This window comes from Temnothorax curvispinosus, unplaced genomic scaffold (assembly GCF_003070985.1).
Source record: "Temnothorax curvispinosus isolate PA1 unplaced genomic scaffold, ASM307098v1 QBEX01010902.1, whole genome shotgun sequence".
In the NCBI taxonomy this organism is placed as follows: domain Eukaryota; kingdom Metazoa; phylum Arthropoda; class Insecta; order Hymenoptera; family Formicidae; genus Temnothorax; species Temnothorax curvispinosus.
The window spans coordinates 75,832-101,566 of NW_020220682.1; the positions used below are offsets into that span (position 1 = coordinate 75,832).

Sequence of the window (25,735 nt, forward strand, 5' to 3'; positions counted from 1 at the left end):
TAAACAAATAAAAACGTGAAGAATGGACCATTTTTTTCAAAAAATCGTAATTTTGGCAAAAATTAATATATTAAAAAAAAAATTAAAGTTTAAGAATAGTACTTTAAAGAAAAAAATATTAGAAATATGTATAAATTAATGGGATGCTTAAGTTTTGAGCATCAAAATCACGTTTTTTGAAAGTACGTAAATAGGTACAAATTACAGTAAAATACACATTTTATTCATTTTTAATCAATTTTATTCATGAAAATGTAATCAATCACAATTATTTATTACAAAATTATAAAAAAGTACAAAATATGAAAAATATGAAAAAATTATATCAAGGCTAAATTATTGTGCACAGTCAAAACATATTATTTATCGATAACTAAGATTAATCTATCAATTCCCAATGAAAGAACATGAATTTTTAGTAAAAAAAACATCCAAATTAAATTAAACATTTTACTCACCTGCTATTTTTAATCAACGTAACGTGTAATGTCGGGTCACTCGTGCACTTTCAAAATTTCGTCTGGCTCTCACAACGGCTGTTTACGCACTAGACCGTCGGCGCTTGGGGAGCTAGTAGCTTAGTAGTATACAATTTTTTTCAGTATAGTTTGGCCCCGCCCCCCCCTCCCTTCGAGCTACAGGGGACAGTCACTTTCGCCAGGGCACGAGTGACCCGACGTTACACACGAAGGGTTAAAAGGTCTCACATGCCATGCAATTAAATGCCTTTAAAAACATGTAATTATTATACTTACCGTTAAAATCTATTGATTACAACAAGCGACACTGCATGACACTAACCTCTCATTTTTTGACAAATTGCGTTCGCACATGCGTCCGGCGATTGGGACTACTGATACTTTTAATGTACCAGTATCGGGACACTTAAAAATATCGTTTTATATAATTGTTATTTTTAGGATGAATTTCGTCAAAACGAGTTTCTGACTAATTTTTAAAATTAGATAATTGATTAATTAATTTACAATATATAATTAAATATTCAATTTTTATACTATTAGCTACATGCTTACGCTTAACGAATCTGTTAACAATTGGCCATCATTTTGACAAACAACAGACACATGCTTATTTAATCAATTTTTTTAAATACAAAAATGTTTAATTAGGTTTACTTTTTTTCCCTCAATTAATTGTTAAATATTAAAGTTTTTTTTTTACAATAATTATTATTTTCATTTTTAATTGTTCAAATAAATAGTAAGTATTTTTCTCCAATGTGGTCGGACACTGGGACGTTTACTTAATTTTTTTTGAAATATTGGAATACGTGTTTTTCGATATTTTTGCATTTTTTTAAAAGTTATTTTCGGGTTTCTACGCTTTTGGTAAAACCTGTATAAGCACCCCTACAATTTAGGCGGATGTCCATCTCCAGTGATATCACTATTCACGACGCAGCAACCCAAGTCTATGTTTCATTTCAACGACTTTATACTACGGGTGAGCCACGCAATTAGGACGGATTATATTTCGAGTTTGGTTAGTGATACAAAAAAAGTTGAATGGTATAAGAAGGTCTACTTTCCTACGAGTTTACTTTTTTCATAAATGCAACGATGTACCTAAAAAATGCAAGTGCACTTTTTTAAAATGGAATTACATATTTTTTTAATGATCGGTTCCTCAGAACAGCCTGCATAAAAAAGTATATTAGGATACAGTGTAAAAAAATCAAAAATTTGTGAGTATACACTGAACTGTAAAAAGACACATTTGAAAAAATTAGGAGGTATATTTTATGATGAATTTTTCTCTTAATAAAATAATACCATTCTTTACACATAATCATGTTTAATACGACTAATTTGCGGATGTCATCTGGCATATACGCTGTTGTTTAAATATTTCGCCGACATCTCCGAGTATTTGTGGACGTCGTAATGTCCCGGAAATGCTATCGGACGTCCATGTTTGGAATGCGTTTGAATGCACCGTACGTGTACGTAGCGTGAGCTAGTGACAAACTGCCAACTACGTTATCGGGCGTTAAATCCATTACGAATGGCAATGATTAATTAATATGAAAATGACAATTAATTAGTGAATCGTCCACATGTGGCATATATTAAAGGTCGCGTATAAGAGCTTCTTGAACGAAAAGAGAGAACTAATCGAAAAAATATTTTCTATAGATTGAATAATTATTTTATGTAAGATTTAAATGAAATAGAAGGCTGAAAAATACCAGGAATGTTTAATTAAAAAAATTTAAAGTGTTAATGAGTTTTTTAATAACAATTTATTTATTGGTAAAAAAATAATCGGGCGATTATTATGCTGCGAGAAATCGATTCGCAATAACCGCAGGCGACGCAAAATCGTTTCATCTTGTGTATGGCTGCGCGCACCTCGTTCGCGATTTTACACAGTCGAACAGCTGCGAAAGAGTCGTCGATAAAGTGTCAAACCGTCGCTTGAGGCACGTCAAGAATTTCTCAACAGCCTATATTTTGTTCCCGTCAGTAGAATCGTGGCCTTCGCTGATGACATATGTATATTTAGCTTCTACGGTAGCTTCGGGATTTTCTTAACTATAATACTATGGTAAATAGACTGGTTTACGCGCGTTGAAGATTTTCACTCGGATGCAAAAATCGATTGGACGAGAGAATTCACCACGAGATCGATGCGTCATGAGAAATCAAGGATGTTTCTTTCTCGAAAACGATGTCTTCTGATACATGTTGTAAAATCAAAGAGAATAGAGGAAACCATATTCCATTAATACATATAATAATTTCTTAATCTTTAGAAGATTTCTTAATTTTTAGAGAATGGGCAAACTTTTTATGATTTTTATTTATAACTTTTCTATATGTGTTAGTGTTATACTACGAAAAATAAACGACCCCCGTGGAGCCTATAATACACTGTTAAATGTTAAAAGATAAAATTTAAACCAATACCTTGAGTTAGATAACATTTTGTTATTTTTAACTATACTATATGCGTCAAAATTTATTATTTTAAAACAAAATAGTGTATTATTTTAACTTTATTGGTTTAGTCAAATTAATATTGTTTTTTAGTTAAATTAACTATATATTGAGTAGGAGCAGTAGCGAATCTATAGGAATGGTTAAAAATTACTCAAATTGAGTATAATTTGACCCTATACCTACGAATTTAACAGTGTAACAATAGGCTTCTCATCTGGTACGTTAACGAAGATGGATAAATTGCATAAAATATGATTGCACATTTCAAATAAATTGTTATTTATATTTAGTTTCGAATGAGAAATATAGAAATACTTTTCGCAAAATCTCGTTATAAAAATATATTTTAAAGCTCATAAAAAATGCAAACAAATTCATAAGGAGGACTTTGTGGAAAAAAAATTTTATTTACGAGTAAAGTTAGAGTAAGAAAATAGTAAAGGTAGAGGGGACATAATATCTAAAGGTTTCACAAAAGAGTTATTCTAAGAAGATAGGAGTAATTAAATTCTCGGAAATCGACTTTAATTTTCAGAATTGGCTCATTCTCACTTGTATCTTAGATTCCCGGAACTATATAGAACTTAACGATCCAAAAAACCCTTATATATGATAATATTTAACGCGTAAACAGTTTGAAGCCTAAAACTAAGCTTCCCGTCCTCTAAAGGTTAACGATAATATTTATTGTTGTGAAATTACGAAGAATTTAATTTATTTTTTAATTGGAGCACGGGAGAATTAATTTTACTATATTAATAATGATCATTATTTAAATTTATTTAGATAAGAAGAAAGTAGCGCATATATGCATATGTAATAATTAAATTAAATATTAGCTACTAGTATATGTTAATATTAAAATATAATCTAATTTAATATGCATATTAAATTAACGTTATTTAGTAATTTCTTATTCGTGTGGAAATTCCACGTATTCAAACGTGAATGTGATAAAGTATCCACATTGACGTAACACATCGCGTGGAAGGGTTATTCATGTTACGCGGCAGATACTGATGAAGACGCCGTATTTTATGGTTATGATGATACCACAGTAAATTACGCGGCAAACGAGTAAAACCCGTATTATACGGGAAATTTGTGGAAGGTAGACCATGTGTCAAGCGCATTCCGTGCTGGATTAATTATTAAAGACGTTTTGTTGAGGTACAACGATCCAGTCTACTTCACCACCGCGCCACTCGATCAATTACAACGCTCGTCGACTTATTGCATTGTAAATACAATTAATTAATTAGCGTAATTCTCTAGTGACTTTATTGTAATGTTTTCCAAAAAATATTTCATTAATAACCCAGTAGACAAAAATTATAAATAGAATGTTATTGCAGCGATATTGAATAGTACATATATACGTATAACATTTTATAATATGTAGTTTCTAATGTTGTACCTATCGACATTATTACGAATAACTTCAGTGAGTCAATATCTTTCTAAAACAATTTTGCATACATTATTTGATAATGCCTTTGAAATATTTTAAAAATATTAAACGGAAATGTTCAAAAGATAACACATAAAATCAACATTTCAAGATGTTGATTTCTAATATTCTTTGTTTTGTGGGAAGATAAGGAAAGGATAACTGATGATATAGAGTATTATTCGTAAAAGATATTTTGCGTTTATTTCGTGTCGCAATCTTTTTGGTCGGGCTTACTGTCCTATCATTCCCTTCCATTGAGAAACAAACATGACGTGCAAATATCACGGTATTTTATTAAACAAAAATAAGTACGTTTCTGTACCAGTAATTTCCTCGTTTTCTCTCGAGCTTATTCGACGGATTAACGTAGACATGATTTACGATTAGAGAAGGTGAGCGAGTAAAACGAGGTGCGCGGTATCAAGTATCCGCAAAATCATCACTTAGCCGAGAGAGAGAGAGAGAGAGAGAGAGAGAGAGACCTGCTAGCGGGCGATCGACCTGACGCTGATACAATACATCTTGTGTAAAATGGAAATCCGCCGCTTTCCCCTCTTCTTTTAACAATGGCAGATGTGACATTAATAGAGCGACGGGGATTTAAAGAGAAAATCCTTTTCTCTAAATCCCGGCTGGCTAATGGTACCGTCCCCTTCACAGGATCCCGATTTCTGAAATGTTTTCTCCCCCATCCCGGCCGTCGTCCCTCTTCCCCTCCCTCCTCCCACTCCTCGGGTACCGCGCGTGTAGATTCTACCCGTGCCGTGGATGGAAACGTCGCTGCGCACAGGAATTTATATTCTATGCACGGAATATGCGTTACTGTTGCAAAATCGTAAACACGACAGCGGAGGAGCGTAAGCAGTGATTTTTACGTTCTTCCTGCTCCGTCGCGCCGTTCTGAGGGCGCGCTATCTCGTTTCCTCCCGCGACATGTTTGACAATCACGACGGGAATATCTTCCGGAGAAAGGTTTGGATTCATCTCGTCCCGTTTTCGAAAGAATTTATTTAACCTATGTCATCCGCGCACGATGCACCTGCATCGGGTGTGTTGCGTCACGTATATCGTGTAAAAAATTTTTTTCCAGTGATAAAACAGCGACTGAAAGCAATTTGTTTTATAATATTTGTTTGCATGTTTGTAAAACTTGTTTGTAAACATTTCGCGTTGGATATTTGCAGGCTCTTGCGCTGCTTCTCCCATTTAATAATTTTGATATCTATAATTTTTACATCGCGCAGTTTATCCTGTTACGTATACAGGGTGAGGAAAAAGTCTGGAACTGGTAAAATATCTCGAAAACAAGACATTTTAGGAAAAAATGTTTTATACATAAGTTGTAGGGCTTCAACAAATGCATCAAATGGTGGTATTTATTTGACCTTGAGCTTAAGTATGAAAAAGCTTTCAAGGTCAACTTTAAAATTTTAAATGAAAACTTCCACTTTTTATTTAATATTCTTGTAGCTGACATCGAGAGCTTTTTAAAATACTATCAATAAACTTCTTTCGGTTAAATACTTTTTGAGATATGAGTTGACAAAGTTCAAGTACCGCCGGGATTAGCATTAGCTAAAGTGTATACACACACACACACACACACACAATAAGATGTAAATCCGTTCGTGCAACCTCCACGCGGTACACCTTGGCTAATGCTAATGCCAGCGGTACTTGAACTTTGTCAACATATCTCAAAAAGTACTCAACCGAAAGAAGTTTATTGATAGTGTTTTAAAAAGCTCTCAATGTCAGCTACAAGAATATTAAATAAAAACTGGCGGTTTATTTCTAAAATTTTAAAGTTGACCTTGAAAGCTCCTCTATACTTACGCTCAAGATCAAATAAGTACCACCGTTTGATATATTTGTTGAAGCCATACAACTTATGTATGAAACATTTTTTCCTAAAATGTCTTGTTTTTTAGATATTTAACCGGTTCCAGACTTTTTTCTCACCCGGTATACATACGTATCAAATATTTAGATTAGAGAAAGATAAAGTGTTCCGCTCTTTTTTCTCACTTTCCAAAATATAATATTTGTGAGGCGTGACGTTTGCGCAAACCTGTGTGTTTATCGGCTGTGATCACTATATTGGCAAATCGATATGCAGCGAACAGACGGATATTGAGGAATCTAAATGTGACCGAGTGCATTTTTATTTAATTCTTTTGCCATTCACGATCTCACCCTCATAAAATAAAATGGTGAAAATCGCCCATCGGGAGAATTATTCGAGCTTACATGCGTCGCATCAACGTCGTCGCGCGGCTCAATAAAATCGCACGGGAGAAGCCATAAAAAGTTTATTCCCCGAATAGATACTGGCGGACGTGAGTAATTGGCCGGCTGGCCAAACCGGATCTATCAGTCGCTCGACAAAACTTTCTTGGTGCGCGCGCGCAACGCCGCGTTTTTCCTCGCGTGCCATTCAGATCCAGCCCGTCTTTATCCCCCGGCCCCGTTGTCGTATAGTCTTCGATACACGCACACACATACGTACGTGACACGGTATAGACGCATACCCGTACACACGTACCCGTCCATCCGGAATTTCACCCTCGGGATATTTCTCTCCCTCGTCACGTCCAGCGAGCTGCGCAACGCAGCATCGCGTCTTTGTGCAGTTTTCCTTCCTCGCCGCGGCGTTTCTTCTTTTTTCTCCCCCCCTCTCCACGCCCTCCGCCGCTTCGCCCCGCGCGATCTGTTTTCCCCATTCTCTTCACTACTCGGTTCTTCCCTTTGTTGCCTTCTGCTCCTTCGGGTTTGCCAGCGACAGAGCTTTTTTACCGCCCCTCTTCTCATGTCTCGTTTCTGTCTTGCAACATCGCAAGCTGAATTCAGCGGGAGTATCTCTAAGGTTCTCCGCAGACGTTCTCCAAATATGCTATCTTCTCTCATTTTTCTGACTCGATTTCTCGGAAGCGGATTTATAGCGCGAGGCCTTAACTATGGAACTTTCAAGGACCGAAATCTAAAGTTTCAGGTACCGAGCCCATATCTTCAATCATTTTCCCGAGGAACAACTTTATTGCTCATATTTATGATTTTATGAATCTATATTGCTTATCGAGAAATTAATCAATTTTGAAATATATAGAAGAGAGAGAAAGAGTCTTTTAGATTTTGTCATAATTATTCTCTTCTTTACGATCCTCTCTGTAATTTTAATGAAATTTTGTCCTCCAGTAGTCCCCAGATTGCCACGAATTTTCTGCAATTTATCTGAATTAAATATCTCGCGATAATTTTTTTTACCTTTTATAAACCTTCATTTCGAGGACACGCATCATGGGGTTAATTCCACCTTCTTTCCCTTCCCTGTTTGTTCTTTTTTATTCTTATACGGTAACACCCTCGCGGCTTGCAAACTGGATATTTATGTCCTACTGCGTCCGCGAGCCAACCCCCCCCTTCTCCTTTCGAAAGGAAACGAAATAAAGAGCTTCCGCTTGGTTCCTTCGCAGCTCGTCCGGCTCCTTTCCGACGTTACTGCACGCTCTATGAACTCGCTTATTACATCAGCGATTTTCCCTCGAACCATCGGCGGCGCGGTTTCCCTTCGTCGGAATGTGCAGAAAAAAGATGGCATCGGTTAATTAGGAGATCCTTTCCGTGTGTATGCACTTTGTTCATCGAAACTGACGGATAAAAGGAAATTCGTAATATAGATGCTTCTCTCGGGGTTCATTGAATTGGAATCGATGTCAATCGTTTTGTTGTTTGTATTATCGCTAAAGAAAACTGCATAAAATACAAGTTTAATTGCGAAGTGTGTATCAAATCTCGATAGTTTCTTGTGATGTTCTTATCCCTTACAAGTAAACCTCGAGTAACATCAGACACCGTTTTTTCTCAAATTTTTTACAGTTGTTTCTTATATCAAAGTATGAAAAAATTACTTTAACTCATATTAATTTTTATTTTTTTTTTAATTTTTTAAATTTTACACAAGTATTGAATTTTGCAAAATAAATCTCTGATTTATAATCAAGACCCTGAAATCTGCACATTATATATTTTTTTCATCAACTTTTCTTTACAGAACCACTTGTGTGAAAGTAAAGAAGAATTCAAAGGGTAGTTACTATAACCCTTAAAACTTCTTAATGCCCAATAGGAAAAAAACAGTTAAACTATTATTTTGATGTTCTATATGTACCGAGTTACAAAAATTCAGGTACATTTATGTTTATGAAATACTGCTTTAAAGTCGTGTACTTGTGTAAAATTTAAAAAATTAAAAAAAAATAAAAAAATTAATTTGAGTTAAAAGTAATGACAAATTTTTTCATATTTTGAAACAACTGTAAAAAATTTGAGAAAAATCGGCGTTTTAACGTCCCCCGAAATTTACATGTGGAAATTTACATTAGGATGAATTTATGAATTCGATATGATTTAACGCAAATTCAGGCGCAATTTAAGTAAACTCTATTTTTTGTATGAACCGAATTGTGTGAGCTAAGCCAGTTTTGTTCGCGTACAAAGGAGATAAAAGTTAGATTATTGGTAAAGTAAATTAAATTCGTAAATTAAAAAAGTAATGAAAGTTCCCCGATGCTATACGTTAATGAAAATGACAAAAATTTCGTGGTTTACGGTCAGTTTACAGTCCTTCTACTTTTGTGTATCAAGAACTTGTTTCATTTTATTACAAGTATAATTCGCGAGAGGTAAACGCATTGAAATACTGAAATTTAATCGAGTCTACTGCTCGCGTACGCTTTATTTATTCTGCAATAATGGGATAGCGGAAGTATATATCCGCTTGTTTGGTGGAGCTTTATAATTACGCAATGCGCCGGTAGATCAGCCTGAACTTTCTTTCCTTGTGAAGTTTACAAAGAGAGAGAATCTTGATTACTTCTTGCTTCCTCATTGCGCGGAATTATGCTTTGACGCGCTGCGAGCTCTTTAATCGAGTACTTATCGTAAAATTAATATTGGAGCGACGATAGTTCTGGGAACCTACTTTCTGAAACTCGATAAAGGGAAGATTGTACTTTAAGGCAGTTTAAGGCATTATAAACAAAGACACATATAACAAGGGTTATTATAAAGGGTTATTATATATAATAACTTTTAGATTACCTTTCAATAAGTGGTAAAATTATGTACTAAGTAGAATTAAATGAAAGAAGATATTGAAGATTGCATTTTATATTTTAATTGTAATTTTACATTTTATACTCTTTATATTTTATGTAATTTTTTACGTTACATATAATTTTATCTTTTATAATTGTATAAAAATATATGATGGAAATATATGATGGAAATGATAATTAAGGCTTTCGTTGTTATTATTTTCATTTCTTATTGGCCGTTTTATCTCGCATTGTAATTCGTGTACTCCGTGCGTGCGTCAGTCTTAAAGTTAACACGTACACACAAGTTCCTGATGGGGTGATAATTATGCGACGATGGAGAAAAATGGAGCAAGGGTGCCAATATCAAACAGAAGTACCTTCCTCACCCTCTCTCGTTCATGCTTTATTTAGCAAAATACAAAAAGGGACGAGAGAGCCGGAGTCGAGATACGTTCTACACGCTCAGTGCACTCTATAATTATACCGGGTATAACGCCCCGCGCGATGAATTTTGCTTGTGAGTTTTTACGAGGACGAGAACGATCGTCGCAATTTCTCGCTTCGTCGTTAGCGCAAAGATGTCACGGGGTCCAACGGCAGCCGGCAGAAAAATACGACGGTACCGTAAAGTCGACAAGATACACGCATAACATCCATAATAATTTTCTTCGTCAAGTTTTTATCGCCGAGAGACTTCACTTGCGCTAAAGCGCAAGAGACGCGAGAGGCAAAACTGGAGGGTTATTACGAGTCTCTCTGCACTTTATTTAGTGCACGTCAGTGCATCGAGAATGTACTTCGTGACTGCAGTGCGGGTTTAAGATGAAATAAAAAGCGCGTTCTCTTTCGTAAATTCACATTCCGTTCATCCAATAATGATGCTAATAAACTTATTACACAGTCTATGTTCACATATCTGCAGCAGCATAATGACTTCAAATTTATGAAAGAAATTGTAGAATTGAATTGCATATACAGTACCGATCAAAAGTATTGCATCGCTTATAGAAAGGGAAGTCTTTAATAAAGAGATATGTATAAATGTATATAAATGTCGTAAAATTTTATTTTAGATACTGTTATTTTATGCTTTGATCTCAATGATTTAATTGACGTTGAATAATTATTGTTAATAATAATTATTTAATTAAATCATTAAGATCTTTGTTTTTTTTTCTCGAAGTATTTCTATCAAAGCATAAAATAACAGTGCTAAAATAAAATTGTATAATATTTATAATATTTATAATATTTACGTCTTTCTTCATTAAAGTAACAACTTCTCTTTCCATATATAATAAATTTTGACCAGCACTGTATATCGTATATCTTGCTTTAAGTATTTCTTCTTATAAATATATATAAGGAAATATGAATTTAATAATATATTAACTAACTTTTTATACTTTTGTTGCGTTACAGAGGAAGTATTCAGCTCGAACAAGGCGATCTGGTTTTCTCCCAGCGGCACTAAATTGGTTTTCGGCTATTTCGACGACTCGAGCACTCCTATTATGACCATACCATTTTACGGATATCCCGGAAGCTTAACCTTCCAATACACGTCGGCGATACCGATTCACTACCCTAAAGTAAGTACATCATGAACCTTATTCCGCTTACGTACGATAAAGAAATGTTTTCTCTGGCATTGCCATATTTTTAATTCGTCGACTTTTAATTTATCTTTGTTCATTATCATATTCTTATCGAAAAATTATTCGTTAAATTAAAAAATGATATGTAGCTTGAAGATTTTATATAAATTTCAAATACATTTGAAAATTTTAATATAGATATTTTTGCGTCCGCGAATAAATAATAAATAGGTTTTATATATTTTCTGCGTGTGAAAGTTTCATGCGTGATACGTTTCTGGTATATTTTGCGTTTTTAATATCCGCCATTTTAATTGATTGTCTACCTGTGTGAAAAGGCGTTTGCGCATACAGAGAAAATGAAATTTTTCGTGGGGAAAAAAACAAAACGGTTCTTTAAAAGGCAGCGATTCCGGGCGTTAGACGCTCTCAGAAGCGTCTTTCCCACTTTGCATCCCCGCGAAGCTTCGTGTCGCACCGCGCCGTCCGAGATATGAAAAGCCATCAAACCGGAGTTTACATCCTGAAAAGATGAGAAGAGCGCGAGTGTGGCATCTTTACATTTTTCAATGTCTTTTTATGACTCGCGATTGACACCGTCGCAAAAAGTCGTGACGCGAAAGACGTGGAAAAATATCCGACGTTGGTTCAACCTTTGAATGACATCTTTGTCTTCGTACGACAATCCGTAAGATGAAAGTTTGCTTGGATACAGGAATAAGGAGTAGAGACGAATAAGTCTCAGGAATGACATTTAATACCGCACTGTTAAATATTAAAGGATAAAATTTAAACCAATAGATACCTTGAGTTAAATAACATTTTGTTATTTTTAATCATCACGTGTGTCGAAATTTATTATTTTAACACAAAACAGTATTATTTTAACTCTATTGTTTTAGTTAAATTAACGACATATTGAGTAGGAGCAGTGGCGACTTATACAATGGTTAAAAATTACTTAAATGGAGTACAATTTGACACTACGAATTTAACTGTGCGACCATTATAAGGTTTTCATTTGTATATTTAAATATTATACTTACTTATTAACAAAGCTATATTATTCTTTATACATTTAATGTTTTTTTGCCAGGAACATCAGAAGTCATTAACATGAAAAGAGTATTAATTATGCTATTTATTTAATATACCGTAAAAATAATCATAGATTTATTAACCCTAGCTATAATAGCTACAATTATTTGTTTATGAGACCGTGCGACTTTGTCGCTTTGTGTGTGATTTTCATTTTAATTAATATTTTTAAACTTGTAATGTAGGAATTGTAAATACAAAGTCTGAATGAGATGTTTATGATAATATCAGGTTAAGAAAGTGATGTTATTATATGAAAACTAGAAAACTTGAAAAATCCTTAGTTTTGTTGCTCGCTATTTTTAACAAATTCGATTTTGTTGCTCCACCCTTAATGCTTAAAAACCACCCTTAGCTTATCCTACACCAGCACAACGCCTTAAAATTGTAAGTTAAACAGATTTCCGAATTGATTATGCATCCTTGATTTTGTTGCTCGCTATTTTTAACAAATTTGATTTTGTTGCTCCACTCTTAATGCTTGAAAAGCACCTTTAGCTTATCCTACACCAGCACAACGCCTTAAAATTGTACAATTGTAAATTGTACTGTACAATTGTAAATTGTAGGATAAGCTAAGGGTGGTTTTTAAGTATTATGGGTGGAGCAACAAAATCGGATTTGTTAAAAATAGCGAGCAACAAAATCAGGGATACATAATCAATTCGGAAATCTATTTAATTTACTATTTTAAGGTGTTGTGCTGGTGTAGGATATGCTAAAGGTGGTTTTTAAGCATTAAGGGTAGAGCAACAAAATCGGATTTGTTAAAAATAGCGAGCAACAAAATCAAGGATGCATAATCAATTCGGAAATTTGTTTAATTTACAATTTTAAGGTGTTGTGCTGCTGTAGGATAAGCTAAGGGTGGTTTTTAAGCATTAAGGGTGGAGCAACAAAATCGGAATTAATGCAAGTGGTTGGCAATAAAATCAGTAAAACGTAATTAACTAATCTTGAACATAATTAATTAATATCTGATTAATTTGCAATTTTAGAGTATGTTTTTAAGGAGAAATAGCTTTGGGGGTAGTTTCCAGTATTTAAAAATAAAATTACAAAATCGGGAATGGAGCAACAAATTAGCAACAAAAAAGCATTAAAAGATTATGTCCTATTTTTTTATTTAACACAATTTTTTGAATGGCTGTGCTAACTTTAAACATAAGTTAGCACAGCCACTATTTTCTCCGAAACGGCTGGAGCAATAAAATTGGGAATTGAGCAACAAATTAGCAACAAAAGAGCACTAAATTTCTGTATAAATTTTATTCGATTGTGCTGAATTGGCTGTGTCAGCTTAATAGACGTAGTCCACTAGACCGGAGTGTGGCGAACTAGAGTTAACCATACATATTTTAACTATTTAAAAATTTTTAGGACATTAAAATTGAAAGAGGCTTTCACAATGCCTTCATAACGATTTTACGCGACAAAAAATAATAAGAATCTCGCTTAGACTTATCTCTGAAAGGAGATTGCGTCGGTAATTATATTATTTCTCTGATACACTGTCCACATAATGGGCGGGTTGAACGGAGACGAAATGGAGACCGTACGGTCTCCATGACAAATGCGCCCCCGGTATTTTTGCCATTCGCTTACACTCGAATAAAGTTCACGGCAAATCGATTTCCCTCTCGGAGACGCGCGATTGAATTCGAAGTTTGACATGAAGTTTTACTCCAAAGTGCCACCTTTTAAAGATGCGCGATTCTACATAAACTTCCAGCCTTGCTTGGATTAGAGTCACGGTCTCGTCAGCCGGGTGATTCATTTTGCTTGACGCGCAAACCGCCATTCCCGTCATTTTCCCGGGTACATTTATCTGGATTTCTTTCTCGCGACTTCATTGTGCTTCGAAGCTCGCGCTTTAAACGAGACATATTTTAACAAAAATGCAGTGAATTTTATTTACCTAAGTTCCGTCGATTTCGCTTTATTCGCGATGTGACCGCGGCAAATAAAATTGTCATTAATATTCATTTCACAGCCAAAGAGGAAATATATCGCAAAAAGACGAGTTTGTTCTATAAATATTTACATTTGCGCGAAAATGTCAAATTCCCCTGAAATTATAATAAAATGCAAATATATGACCGAGCGATTCGAATAATTTTATTTTATGATTCGAAAATAGGTTGTTACTGCTGAATCGAAATAGCTCGCGACACAAATTCGCCGTTTGGAAAATGCCACTATATTATCGACAAAAGCATTAAGTGCGAGGAATATGCGTTTGCATCGCTTTCAAAAATTCGGCATTTTATCGAAATGACGTTATGAATTCCCTTTTAATTGCTACATAATAGACAATAAAATTGTAAATTTGCTTAGTTTACTAAATCATGTATAGTTCGTAAAAGTGGACTGATATCAATGGATAATTCGCGTGTAATTAACCATTCAATGAGAATTACATGCGTGAAACGGAATATGAAAGCAACTTGCACAATGCAATTTACGTAACTCGTGTATACATAACTCAATTAGAATTTTTTACAAAACTTTATTCTGAAAATTTAATTATATTAAGTTCGCTTCGTTACCAAAGAGAAAGAACGCTTATCAAATAATGAAGTTTTCACGTCTTTCACGTGATTAACGTCGCTTACTACTGTCTCGCAAGAAAGTTAGGATGGAAAACGAGAAATTTCTTGAATTTACTAAAACGTAATCAAGAGTCATCCTTAAGCTGCGCGCAAACAGCCAAAGCGTCGTGTTACTTTTTGATGAAGCGAGGAAGCCGCTCTATATATACGTCGGTAAATTAATATTAGTGGAATATCGCCGAGTCGAACAAACGAATAAACACTGCGCGAGCAACAATTACAGCGCTCCGTATCTTGGGGATTAAACAAGATTGTCATTAAAACTTTCGGTATTAAAAAGACAGGATTTTCAGATGCACTTAAAGTAATCAGTGAATGAACAGCCACGGCAGACAGGAGAATCGAAGATTTATGTTTCCAATTTCATTGAAACACTTTCACGCAAACAACTTTGCAAACAACAACTTCACGCATTTCGTAAGAAAATTGCGCTTTTTGTAAATATACACCTGATTATCTTTACGTTTCCCTGCGAAACTATAGCTCTATAATCTTTTACGTCCAAAGTTGTTCTTGCAGCTAAAACAAAATTAACTTCTTAATTGATGAAAAATTCTATCCTTTATACCGAATATAGAAATGTGTTTTATATACAAATAATATTTTTGCGCGGTCCATCTGTCCCACTTAGCGGATCGATTGGACCGTACACTTTTCTTTATCGTTACACGCGCACTTTTCTCCGTCCATTACCCTTGCTACTTTGCCATTCGACGTCGATCCATCTTCACGAGAGATCCGTCTTATTCCCGTTCCAGAGCGGCACGACGAATCCAACAGTCAAACTATTTTGCGTCGATCTCGATATGGTGGTGCAGGGTAACGTGACTCTGGTTGAGATCGAACATCCGCCGGAGCTGTCTACTTCCGAGAGGATTCTGTCGGCAGTGGACTTCCCCACGGACAGCCTCGTATACGCGACCTGGATGAACCGGGTGCAGAATAGGGCGTATTTCCAGCTCTGCGACGTCGACAGTCTGCTGCCAAATTGCACGATAGTAAGTATTTCTTCATTTTCGCACGCGCGCGCGAGAGAGAAAGAGAGAGACAATCTTCCGGATACTGCGCGAGGTCCGAGCGAGAGAGGGGGAGGGACTCGTTTGATAGTATAATACCCATTACGAAGACTTCTCTCTCTATCTCTCCCTCTGCAGCCCGCGTTCTCTTTTCCCGAGCTTTCGCGAATCTTAATTTAGGCGAGCGCTCTTCCTTTAGTTGGGCAATAGTATTTTAATTAGTGCGCGCGCTCGTCCGCGGCTCGGCTAATTCGCAGTTTCGTACGAGTCTTTCGCGACTGTTTCTCGAGGAACTTGGGCGTTACAAATTTCAAGTATCGGTAAAGATTTCGTGTTAGAAAATTCTGCGATAAATTTAATCTCGCGTTAAGAAGCGTGAAATTAACTTCGTATTGCGAGAAATAATTCTTCCGTGAAACAATGTTTTTCTCTTTTTTTTTTTACATTGAACGTGCGAATTAGCTGCCGCGTTAAAATGTCTGTACAAAGAAAGTAAAAACGGCTCCAAGAAGCCGTAATTATACGATGTTTGACTACTCGTGCATTTTTTGTATCCGTTAAAAGGAGAAAAGCGAACGAGTTTCTTTTTACCGGATCACTTTATTAATACGCTTGTTGAACTTTGGCTCGTGGATCTTTGCGAGAAGTACAACATTATCTTTCGAGAATACCAGCACATCGACGCGACGGCGAAAGAGAGAATTTTAACAGCGACCCTTTTTTTTCATGAACGGCGATACGACTTAATTAAATTGACGGAATACAATTTGCTGACCGAAGGAACGTTTGATTGCTCCTAGGCGCTCTCATATGGCGAGAAAAATGGCTGGGTAGAGCAATTCGAAGCGCCTATATTCAGCGAGGACGGTACGTCGTTCCTTCTGATATTACCGCAGAAACAGAAGAACGGCAGCAATTGGCGACACGCTGTGCTGGTTACGAATGCAACCAGCGGCAGGCCGACTACCACCGCCCTTACCTCCGGCTATTTCGTCGTGACGGAGATAGTGTCCTGGGATCGGGAGGACTCGTATCTGTAAGTACAAACGCAATCTATTCCACAAACCGCCTGCGCCGCTAATTAAGTAACTTTCCTAAATTTCTCTAGATTTTTGGAAACTTGATTTTCGCGACACAATTGAACGAATCATTGTTTCGCAGATTTTATCTGATTTTTTAAGTCTGTATCGATATAAGTCATCTTTATTTTTAGAAACTTGACTTTTACAACAATTGAATGATTATTTCGGATACTTCGTCGTACTTTGACAAGTTATCGATTTTAGTTTTACTGATGTGTTTATTTATAGCGTACAAATGTAAATTTTTAGCCGATCCACTTTTAAAAAAGGCGTGTTACCTGAGTGAATTTCGTTTGTATCGTAAAATTGAAGCCTCTTTTCTGCAATGCCGATTATGGCTATCTCGATTGATTGCCGCGCCGTAGCTTGCTTCATCCCGTGAGGGACTGTCATCGCGGAGTGTGGCGAGTTTCGTGCGTGTAGTGCGTCGTTTGTGTCGTGATGTGACAGCTCGCGTCGTGTCGCGAGGTTAATCGTCCCGCGTCGTGTCGCGATTATTATATAATAGCATAATGTTAAAGCTAAATGGCGCGCGCGAAGCGCGCGCGTCTGTAGTGTCTAGTATTAAAAATAAAACATGCTACTATGAATGCGAAAGAGAATTATGCAGATAATGAGAATCTTGAATTGGATAAGGGTGCGTTAGCACAGATCGTTAATAAAATAGATATCTGGATAAGCGACATATATTATACGAGGCTTTTCGACAGGAAAGTTCTTTCAAGATGCCAGATCAGTCCAATTACTTAAAACTTCTATGTCGATAATCTACTATTAGCGATTGAACCAAATAGATTACGTTTTCATTTCTTCGAAAACTTTCCGGCGATCTCAACCTCTCTTTGCTGTGAATTAGAAACGCGGATTCGATTTTGCTGCCGACGTATAATTTAATGGAATGAGAATATTGATTCAGTCATTTACCTATATATCGCCCAAAATTTTAATTGCGAAATAATAACTGACTAGGCATTTACATTAGAATATATTGAAAATTTATTATAAAGTTGTAGATTTTTTTAATTAAAATTATATTAAATTTAAAAATAAACCGTCAGCGCTCTAATAATTATCTATCTAAGTAAATTTAGCTATAATCAAAAATATTTTATACCTATGTTATCCGCGTTATTTATTTCAATCTGCTTTATTTTTTATATAAATCTCTGTAAAACTAATCTAGATATTTACTTGTTTATTTAATTTATTCTAAAAGCGTGCGTATTTATAATTCAGAACTTTTAAAAACTCCAGTGTCTTTCTAAAAAGAGGTGAGTTTTTTATTTTACACTGTTTCTACTTCTCGAACGAGAGTACTGCCGTCGCGTATGCGCATATGCACTTTATTCGTGGCACGAATTCTTGAATATGATATATACTCGCTCTCTTCCCAGCCGCTCATCCCGATGACATTCGAAAAGATAGCGAGCGTGCGAAATGGCTCGGAAGTAATTTGCGAAGTGAAAGCAGAACTCCCCGCGACGGCGGCGGCGGTGTACCGGAGCTGGGAAGTTGCGTGATGTCGTCGTGGTTTTAGAACAAGAGAGTGGGATGGGATCGGGTGATAGAGAGGCGCGAGAGAGGGTGCACGGGTGAGCCCTCTCGATGACCTCGTCTCGCCTCGCAAGAAGCGACTGACTTAATTGCGCGTTCATAAATTAAACGAGATCTCCGTCGAGGGAGCTCGCCCGCGTTGTCGTCGCGCGCGAATTTCGAATCGCTTTTTCCGCGTCTCGAAATCCGCGCCGGTCGATTAACGCTCGATGGAAGTGGCCGAAGTTGGAATCGAATTTACCGTTCGGATCTCGCGATCAGAAGTTCGTCGCCGTTGCCGTCGAACGACGACTTCCCGCCGCGCGCGTTTCCTTGCAGCGCTTCCCCGGAAAGACTATCGGAAGACGATCCACTTTTCATCTTACTGAAAAATTGCCTCGATCGGGCGTTAATAACGTCGTCTAGAGTTTCGTCTCGTTACACCAGGGAATGACTGAAAATTCGTAGTAATTTGCGATTGAAAGGAACAGAGGATGCGAGAGAGCTCTAATTGTTGTAAATGATGTGAAAATCTTTAATCCGGTAATATTTTTAATTGAAGCAGTTTAAACTTTCTTTTTTTACCAGCTGTTTCATGTAATTATAAATTAAATATAATTATAATTTAAGCAATCTTTGGTTAATAGTTTTACTTTTTATACATTTTCTAAAAATATAATTATCTTGTATTATATTTATAATAATTCTATTAAAAAAATTTATGAACAAGTAAAGAATTAATTGTGTATTGTATAAAGAATCGCGACAGTGTGCGATTAACCAACCAAAGATTCAAATCTCTCAGTGATATCACGGAAATATCTTCCGCATCCCAAAATTTTGTTGCAACGTTGAAACATCCGCAACGCGGAGTGGCCCCGATTAAATGATAAGAGGTACGCTCGCTTCCAGTTTCCGCCATTAAGCGACCGCACGCTCAATGAATTTAGCGAAGTCATTCCGTTGCACGTCGTTCGTACTCGCACATGCAAGAAGTCGGGCCTTCAACGAACGCGGACCGCATCCGGGGTGAACGCGCATGAATTAATCATTAGGACGGTGTAAACAGAGAACGGCGTTCAGGAGTTATTCAGTGGCGTGGCGTTTGCGGCCTGCGACGACATAACGGCGTAATCAATGCGCGGAATCCGCAATACGATTGCACTCTCACATGTGCCGGAATGTATCGGTATAGATGCAATGTATCATCGGATTAGTATCTCGAAGCGTGAACGATCGATGTGCCACGATCCCGCAGACGTTCGAGTCAATTAAAAGGCATCGAGTTCGATGGAAGTAAAATTTCCAAGTCCACAGTTGGCGGTCTAAGAAGATCAGGATCGGGCTAAATTGCGTCTAGAGTCCGCGCGATTGCGAGCTGAACAAGCTGAACGTTGACCAAATGCAAATTTTTGTTAACTAGACTGCGAACCGCAGTTAATTCAGTTTCGGCCAAAAACCTCGTTTGCGCAGTTAGTTTCTGTATCATATATAACTATGCTTGATCGACCAAACCTGCGACCGGCGCGGCGCGCCGGCGTCCCGGGAGGAATGTGCGAGAGAACTCTGCGGTTCGTTATCGTCGGGCTAAGTAATTGTAGCGACATGCGTTAATCGCCGGAGACGCCGCCCGGCGCGAGGCTGAAATCGTGGGATATTAAGCGCGTTAAACGCGCCGGGATCACCGACCGTCTACCGCGTCCCCGCGAACAAGGGATGCCATCCGAATTAGTTCGGGACGCGTCTACCGTTCCCCGCGCGAACAGTTCGCGTGGACAGGCTACAACCGCAGAAGGCCGAGTAACGTTTCGTGAGCTGCCTCCGAAAACTCCGCCGGTCGGATAGCGGGGGCCAAATGGAGACGTTACTGTACCCTGGAGATAAACACCGAGGGGCGGTTACGCCCGTTCTATTAACCGTCCTTATTATTCTAGTCGTCGCGTCGCACACTCGTTAACCCTGAACCCCGGCGATGTGTCTCGCAGGATTTGCCACTGTTTCTCGCCATCCAACTTCGCGCGTGTTTCCTTTCTTCAATTTTTAACTTTTGCATAAGTCAAATTCTTTTATATATAATATAATAAGTAAAAACCACGAAAAAGACAAAATCTGAAGCTTCTGTCACGTTTCTGGTATTTGATCGTAGAAGAAGTTGGGGTAATTTGGACCACACACAGTCTCAGTCTTTTTCAAGATAACTTGAAAACTATTAAAGATAACTGAACTTTGTTTTCGCTGAGCTGTAATGTCAAATATTTGTTACTAGCTAGTAAATTCGCTGCTGTTCGCTAAGGTGTAACACACTTGATAGGCTAGATATTGCGATGGTTCAACTTGTCCACGTATTTCAAATTACCCCAACTATCTTTTTACGCGGTTTAAACGCCGAAAAGGTGAAAGTAATAATAATTTTTTTAGGAATTTGCATATTAAATTTAGCAATCCCGACGATATTGACGATATCACATTTTTGAAAAATTCCCTGCATTTTAAACTCTTTGCGTTTATTTATTTCTTTTTTAATTCTTAGCGATCGCATATCGATAGATGCGTACGTTTTACTTTAATTTCATTGCGCGAATTATTCACATACAAGTACGACGGGAGCGTGCCGGGGAGAAACAAAGCGCTGCGAATGCTCTGGCATTCAGTATATCCAATTTATTCCGCCGCGGCTTGAATTGCAATGGGATAATGCTGAGCGTGAAGGGAAGGTTCATACGCGACGTTCCCGTGTTACCGGGCCAAAACGGGGAGAGAAACTCTCGCCGTTTCAATTTTAACTTTTATAAAGCTCTTAGCATACCTTCGCTGCGCCAGAGGCGGAGGCCGTACACCGTCCGGTGCTTGTGCTATTTAAGATTTAGACTAAACCGCTTGAAAGTTCGAGGGATTGCCTCCCTCGGCGAATCGGACGCCTTCGCTCGCCAGCCTCAAACACCCTGACGATTCTGCCTGGCGCAGGCAGGAAGATATTCCGGTTTAATCCCCCGAACGCTAACAACCGTTCGTTTTTGGCGTTATTGTCCGAAAGGAATTATGTCACGCAGCTGTCACGTCTTAATTCATCTTCCGAATCTGGTACAACAAAAGTCGATATAACATAGTAAATTTCTTAATTTACTGAGGGTAGATTAATTACTGAAAGGGATCTATCTTACTCCCAAGAACAGATACGTGACCAACAATAAAACCAACAATATAATTTTCGAGAATTTAGTAATGAAAACAAAATCTCGATGTGACTAATCATATCGTTTTATTTCAATTTTGAATTGTGGATTAATTTTTTTTGTCAAAAGAAAAGGTAAAGTCTTACGTGACATTTCGGCCACGTTGCAAGTATTAAAGAAAATTTTTTTTCTTGGTAAAAAATGCCAAGACTTCCAAAGTTCTTGTCTTCTGTCATTTACCTCTCAGGGGGCAAAATGATAACGAAACTTTATTCTTCTTAGTTCAATTTCAAGGGAGTTTTATTTTAGCAAAATGTATATAGGCTTAATGACTGTTTAACATCGAGGTGAAAAAGAAATGGTCAAACCGGCATGTCGTATTCGTGACATTGAATAAGATGTAACGGTCGCGTAATGAATCGGCATAATGTGTGCGTTTCCGCTTGACGTACCTCGCGGCTTTTTCGCGATAAAACGCGATCGTTCAGCGTTTACACACGCGATGCGATATTCGATCAAAACGTTTTTCAATCAATTTAAACTATTATCGAACGGGCGGTAACAAATCGCGAACGCGATAGAGCGCACAAAAGGCGGCGCGGAATCCTCGTATCTCGCCGACGGAGGCTGTCGAACGGAGACCGACAAATATTATCGGGACTCTCCAGGAAAACCACCCCATCCCCCCCCCCCAGTTATTTCGCAACGGACGTTTCCGGGGCGCGCTAAGTGCAATTGCGGCTATATATAACGTGAACGAGCGATCGTTACGTGTACACGTGGATGGATACACGTGGGGCCACCCCCGGGCGGATAATGGTTTCATGGAAAGAATCCGCGAAACGTCTATCAGAGCTTGCGAAAACGGGAACGGGGAAGGGAAGGGAAGGGAAGGGGGAATATACCTGAGCTTCCCCCGCGATTTCCGATACCATCCGGAGCAATAACGATACTCGGTACTTTATCGAAAGAATTTCTGATATCCATCTGTAACGTAGATTGTTCTGACAATACCGCGGCAACATTGGCCGCCGCGCCGCCGCGCCGCCGCGGCACTTTCGTTGAAGTCCCGAGAAACAAAGGCGGCCGGCGGAGGTTCAATTTTAGAAATTAATGAGGAGGATAATTTAAAGTAAACTCGTGATGTATAGAAGCGCGAAAAACTGGGAAATAGATCCCATCGATCACCGCGCTCGCGGTAATGTGATAATTACTTTAGGCTTCTCTGGACCGAAATAACTTGCTTTCGCGAAGCCGCGATCTTGAAATATTTAATGTAAAAGTTATCGCGCCTTTTAAATTAGCCGTAGAACTAGAAAAATGACCTCCCAAGGGCTCCCGCGCAGAGTTTCCTATGTGCATATGTTATAAGACATTTTAACTTGGCCTATTTTAACTTGCGCACGCTTAATAAAGGATTCCATTTTACCTAATTTGGTGATTGCATTTATAAAACATGACATTAGATAGAGAGCTTTTATTTTATAATAAGTAATTTATTTTAATTTTTTAAATTTTATTATTGAAATATTATACATAGATACAACTTTGTATATACGTTTGTTATTTTATTTTTATATCAATTTTTTTGTTCATATGAAAATAAAATATTACTGTTGATGTTTTTCATACCGCAAGAACTTTGCAATTAAATTATTTTAAATATAGCAGTCGATTAGAGGACAGTTAATCAATTAGATTATTATATAAAGTCGCTATCTAATCTTTCGTGAATCTTGGTTTTGACTCGGGCGCCTGACGGCAACGTTTTCCAAGCTGTCCGAGCACGTAAAACTGCTCTCATGCGAGCGCTTATGCTAAATTTTCATAGTCGTTCTCCGGCAGGATCTCATTGCGTCCGCTAGGCCCTTTTTATTGGCGCCCGTGTCTGTGTCGTTTGTGCATAATTAAACTATATAATGAAACTCGAGATCGAGGCATTAAAGACGCGATTACGAGGCTGTAACGTTGTAATGACAGCTCCGGCAGGATGGCGGAGGAAAGTTAAAGCTTTTCATACGATCCCTCGTTGCGATACGCCATGAAAAAAAAAGTCGCGCGTCATCACGTTGTTTTACATCCTTTCGAACAGGTTTTACGTCCTCATTACTTGTATTTTTAACGCTACATTTGCTCTCGTCGAAATTAAGACCGGCCGTAACTTTAAGCGCTTTTTTAAATGTTATGTTAAGATGTACATATCGCACCCCGAGAAGAATATTGTCACAACTCAACGATTCACAATTTTCAGGAGAGAGGGAAAACAAAAATTTAATTCATTTTTTTTTAACTGAGATAACTAACGCAATTACAATTACGATATACTGTTAGAACAAAACTTATACCGTTTCTTGAAGAGGTCTGTTGTGATTCTGAAAGGAATCCTCGATCAAGACTTCCAGCACCCCTCGATAGGGTGGTTTTTGTTCTTGCATCAATAATTATGTATTTATTAAACTTATATTGCTTTAAAAGTAGAAAGAATATTAAATAAATTACACTTTTAAAGAATAATCAATGTATTATAAAATAAGTGCAAATGTAAGAAAATAATAAAGTATTAATAAACTATATAAAACTTAAACAACGTCCAAAGAAATATAGTAATTATTGTAGGATGCCGATATTTGGCGGTTGTTGTTGTTCGTGCGATGTGGATCACGCGGGATCGGCGAGAAATGAGCATGCGAGTGTTCTCTGCGCGAGACGAGAGGCAGAAGCAAGCGAGCGTTTGACGAGAAACGTACATAGCGAGAGCCAGCCTGCACGTTACTTGTATTACATCCAGTCCGCGAGTTACTTGTACTATATCCGAGAACTCTATTTTATATCACTTCTGGACACTGATTGAATAAACGATCGCATAATAGCATCCAGCCTTCGCTCTATCACCCGCATCATAAATATAACATCCTACATTATTACTGTAAAAAAATAGATTCATAAAAAGTACAATAAAATTTTGGAATATGATTGTCTTTGATAAGTTCTCGAATATCACCTTTCTTTGCATCTTCTATAATTAACTTTTGAAGTACTCCGGTGGTAGTTCTAAATGGGCAGCAGCAGATTTTGATTTTCTCCTGTTATTTACTAGAACTTTTTTGTAGTTTCGCTGAGAGAAAGACGTTTTAAAAGAGATAGTGTCTTTTTTTTATAAAAGAGTTAATGTCTGTCATTCTTATACAATCTCAATCTCAGTTGTTTTTGAAAAATTGCTGCCAAGTGAATTTGCTGGAGAAAATTTATTTACCTCGTAGTAGAAGACTGTCACAAGTCAAAATATTTTCAAGTTGCGACGTTGTGCCAGTAAAAGTGCTGCGTACACTCACTGTATTAATTTACTTGTGACACTATTCATCCAGCGATTGCAACATAAGTTTAAAAGAATAACGAACTTTTACTTTCGTGCGGCAAATTTCACACATATACAATAGTAACACCATTATAGCATGTAGGAAACATCTTAAGCATTACTTCTTATGAACTTAACTCAAAATCGAAATTCTTTTTACACAGAATAATATTAGGTTATTAAGATTCAAGCTCGAACCGTAAAATGGCTGTTTATTCTAATTTGATTATATATCATAACGGTCCTATTTTTTCTTAATAAAATTTGAGTTGTGACGGTATTCTTCTCGAGATGCGATATATAAAAAATTTTTTTGAGAAAGATACTCTGACTTCGCAAATTATTCTCTTCTTCCTTCATTAAATGAAAATTGTGGGAATTTCTTGCGCGTACCTGCATCGTACGCGATCGATTAATGCCGTATGTATACATATAGTGACGTGCTAATGCTGCGTGTAACGTTAACAGTAACAACGTGTTGAAGAAGTTAGCATTGAATAGATAAACAGCCTGAAATAGATACACTTCGAGTTTGCTGGAATATAAGGGGTTCCTCGCGGCGAAGGGCGCGCAGCTTGTCGCGATAGGCCAACTTTAAATTGCGCCGTTGAAACTTTCATCGCGTTTCGCAAGATAGATAACTTAGAACGATGCTACAACGGCGCGAGAGAATTCGTGCATGCGTGCTCCACGAAAATTGCCATGTAAAATAGCGCCCTGTGGTCCCCCCTCACCCCCCTCCCTCTCCTCGTC

The 25,735-nt window shown here is 37.3% G+C and overlaps 1 protein-coding gene across 1 annotated transcript in view; it reads left to right on the forward strand.

The window, feature by feature from the left end:
- LOC112460861 (venom dipeptidyl peptidase 4-like) overlaps positions 1 to 25,735 on the forward strand; it is a gene marked incomplete at its 5' end in the record, with an annotated part of 119,244 nt that overhangs the window by 62,335 nt on the left and 31,174 nt on the right. The window contains 3 exons of the mRNA XM_025025770.1: positions 10,938 to 11,107; positions 15,582 to 15,821; positions 16,640 to 16,875. Of these exons, the coding sequence (XP_024881538.1) occupies positions 10,938 to 11,107; positions 15,582 to 15,821; positions 16,640 to 16,875 (646 nt within the window). The remainder of the gene's footprint in view (positions 1 to 10,937; positions 11,108 to 15,581; positions 15,822 to 16,639; positions 16,876 to 25,735) is intronic.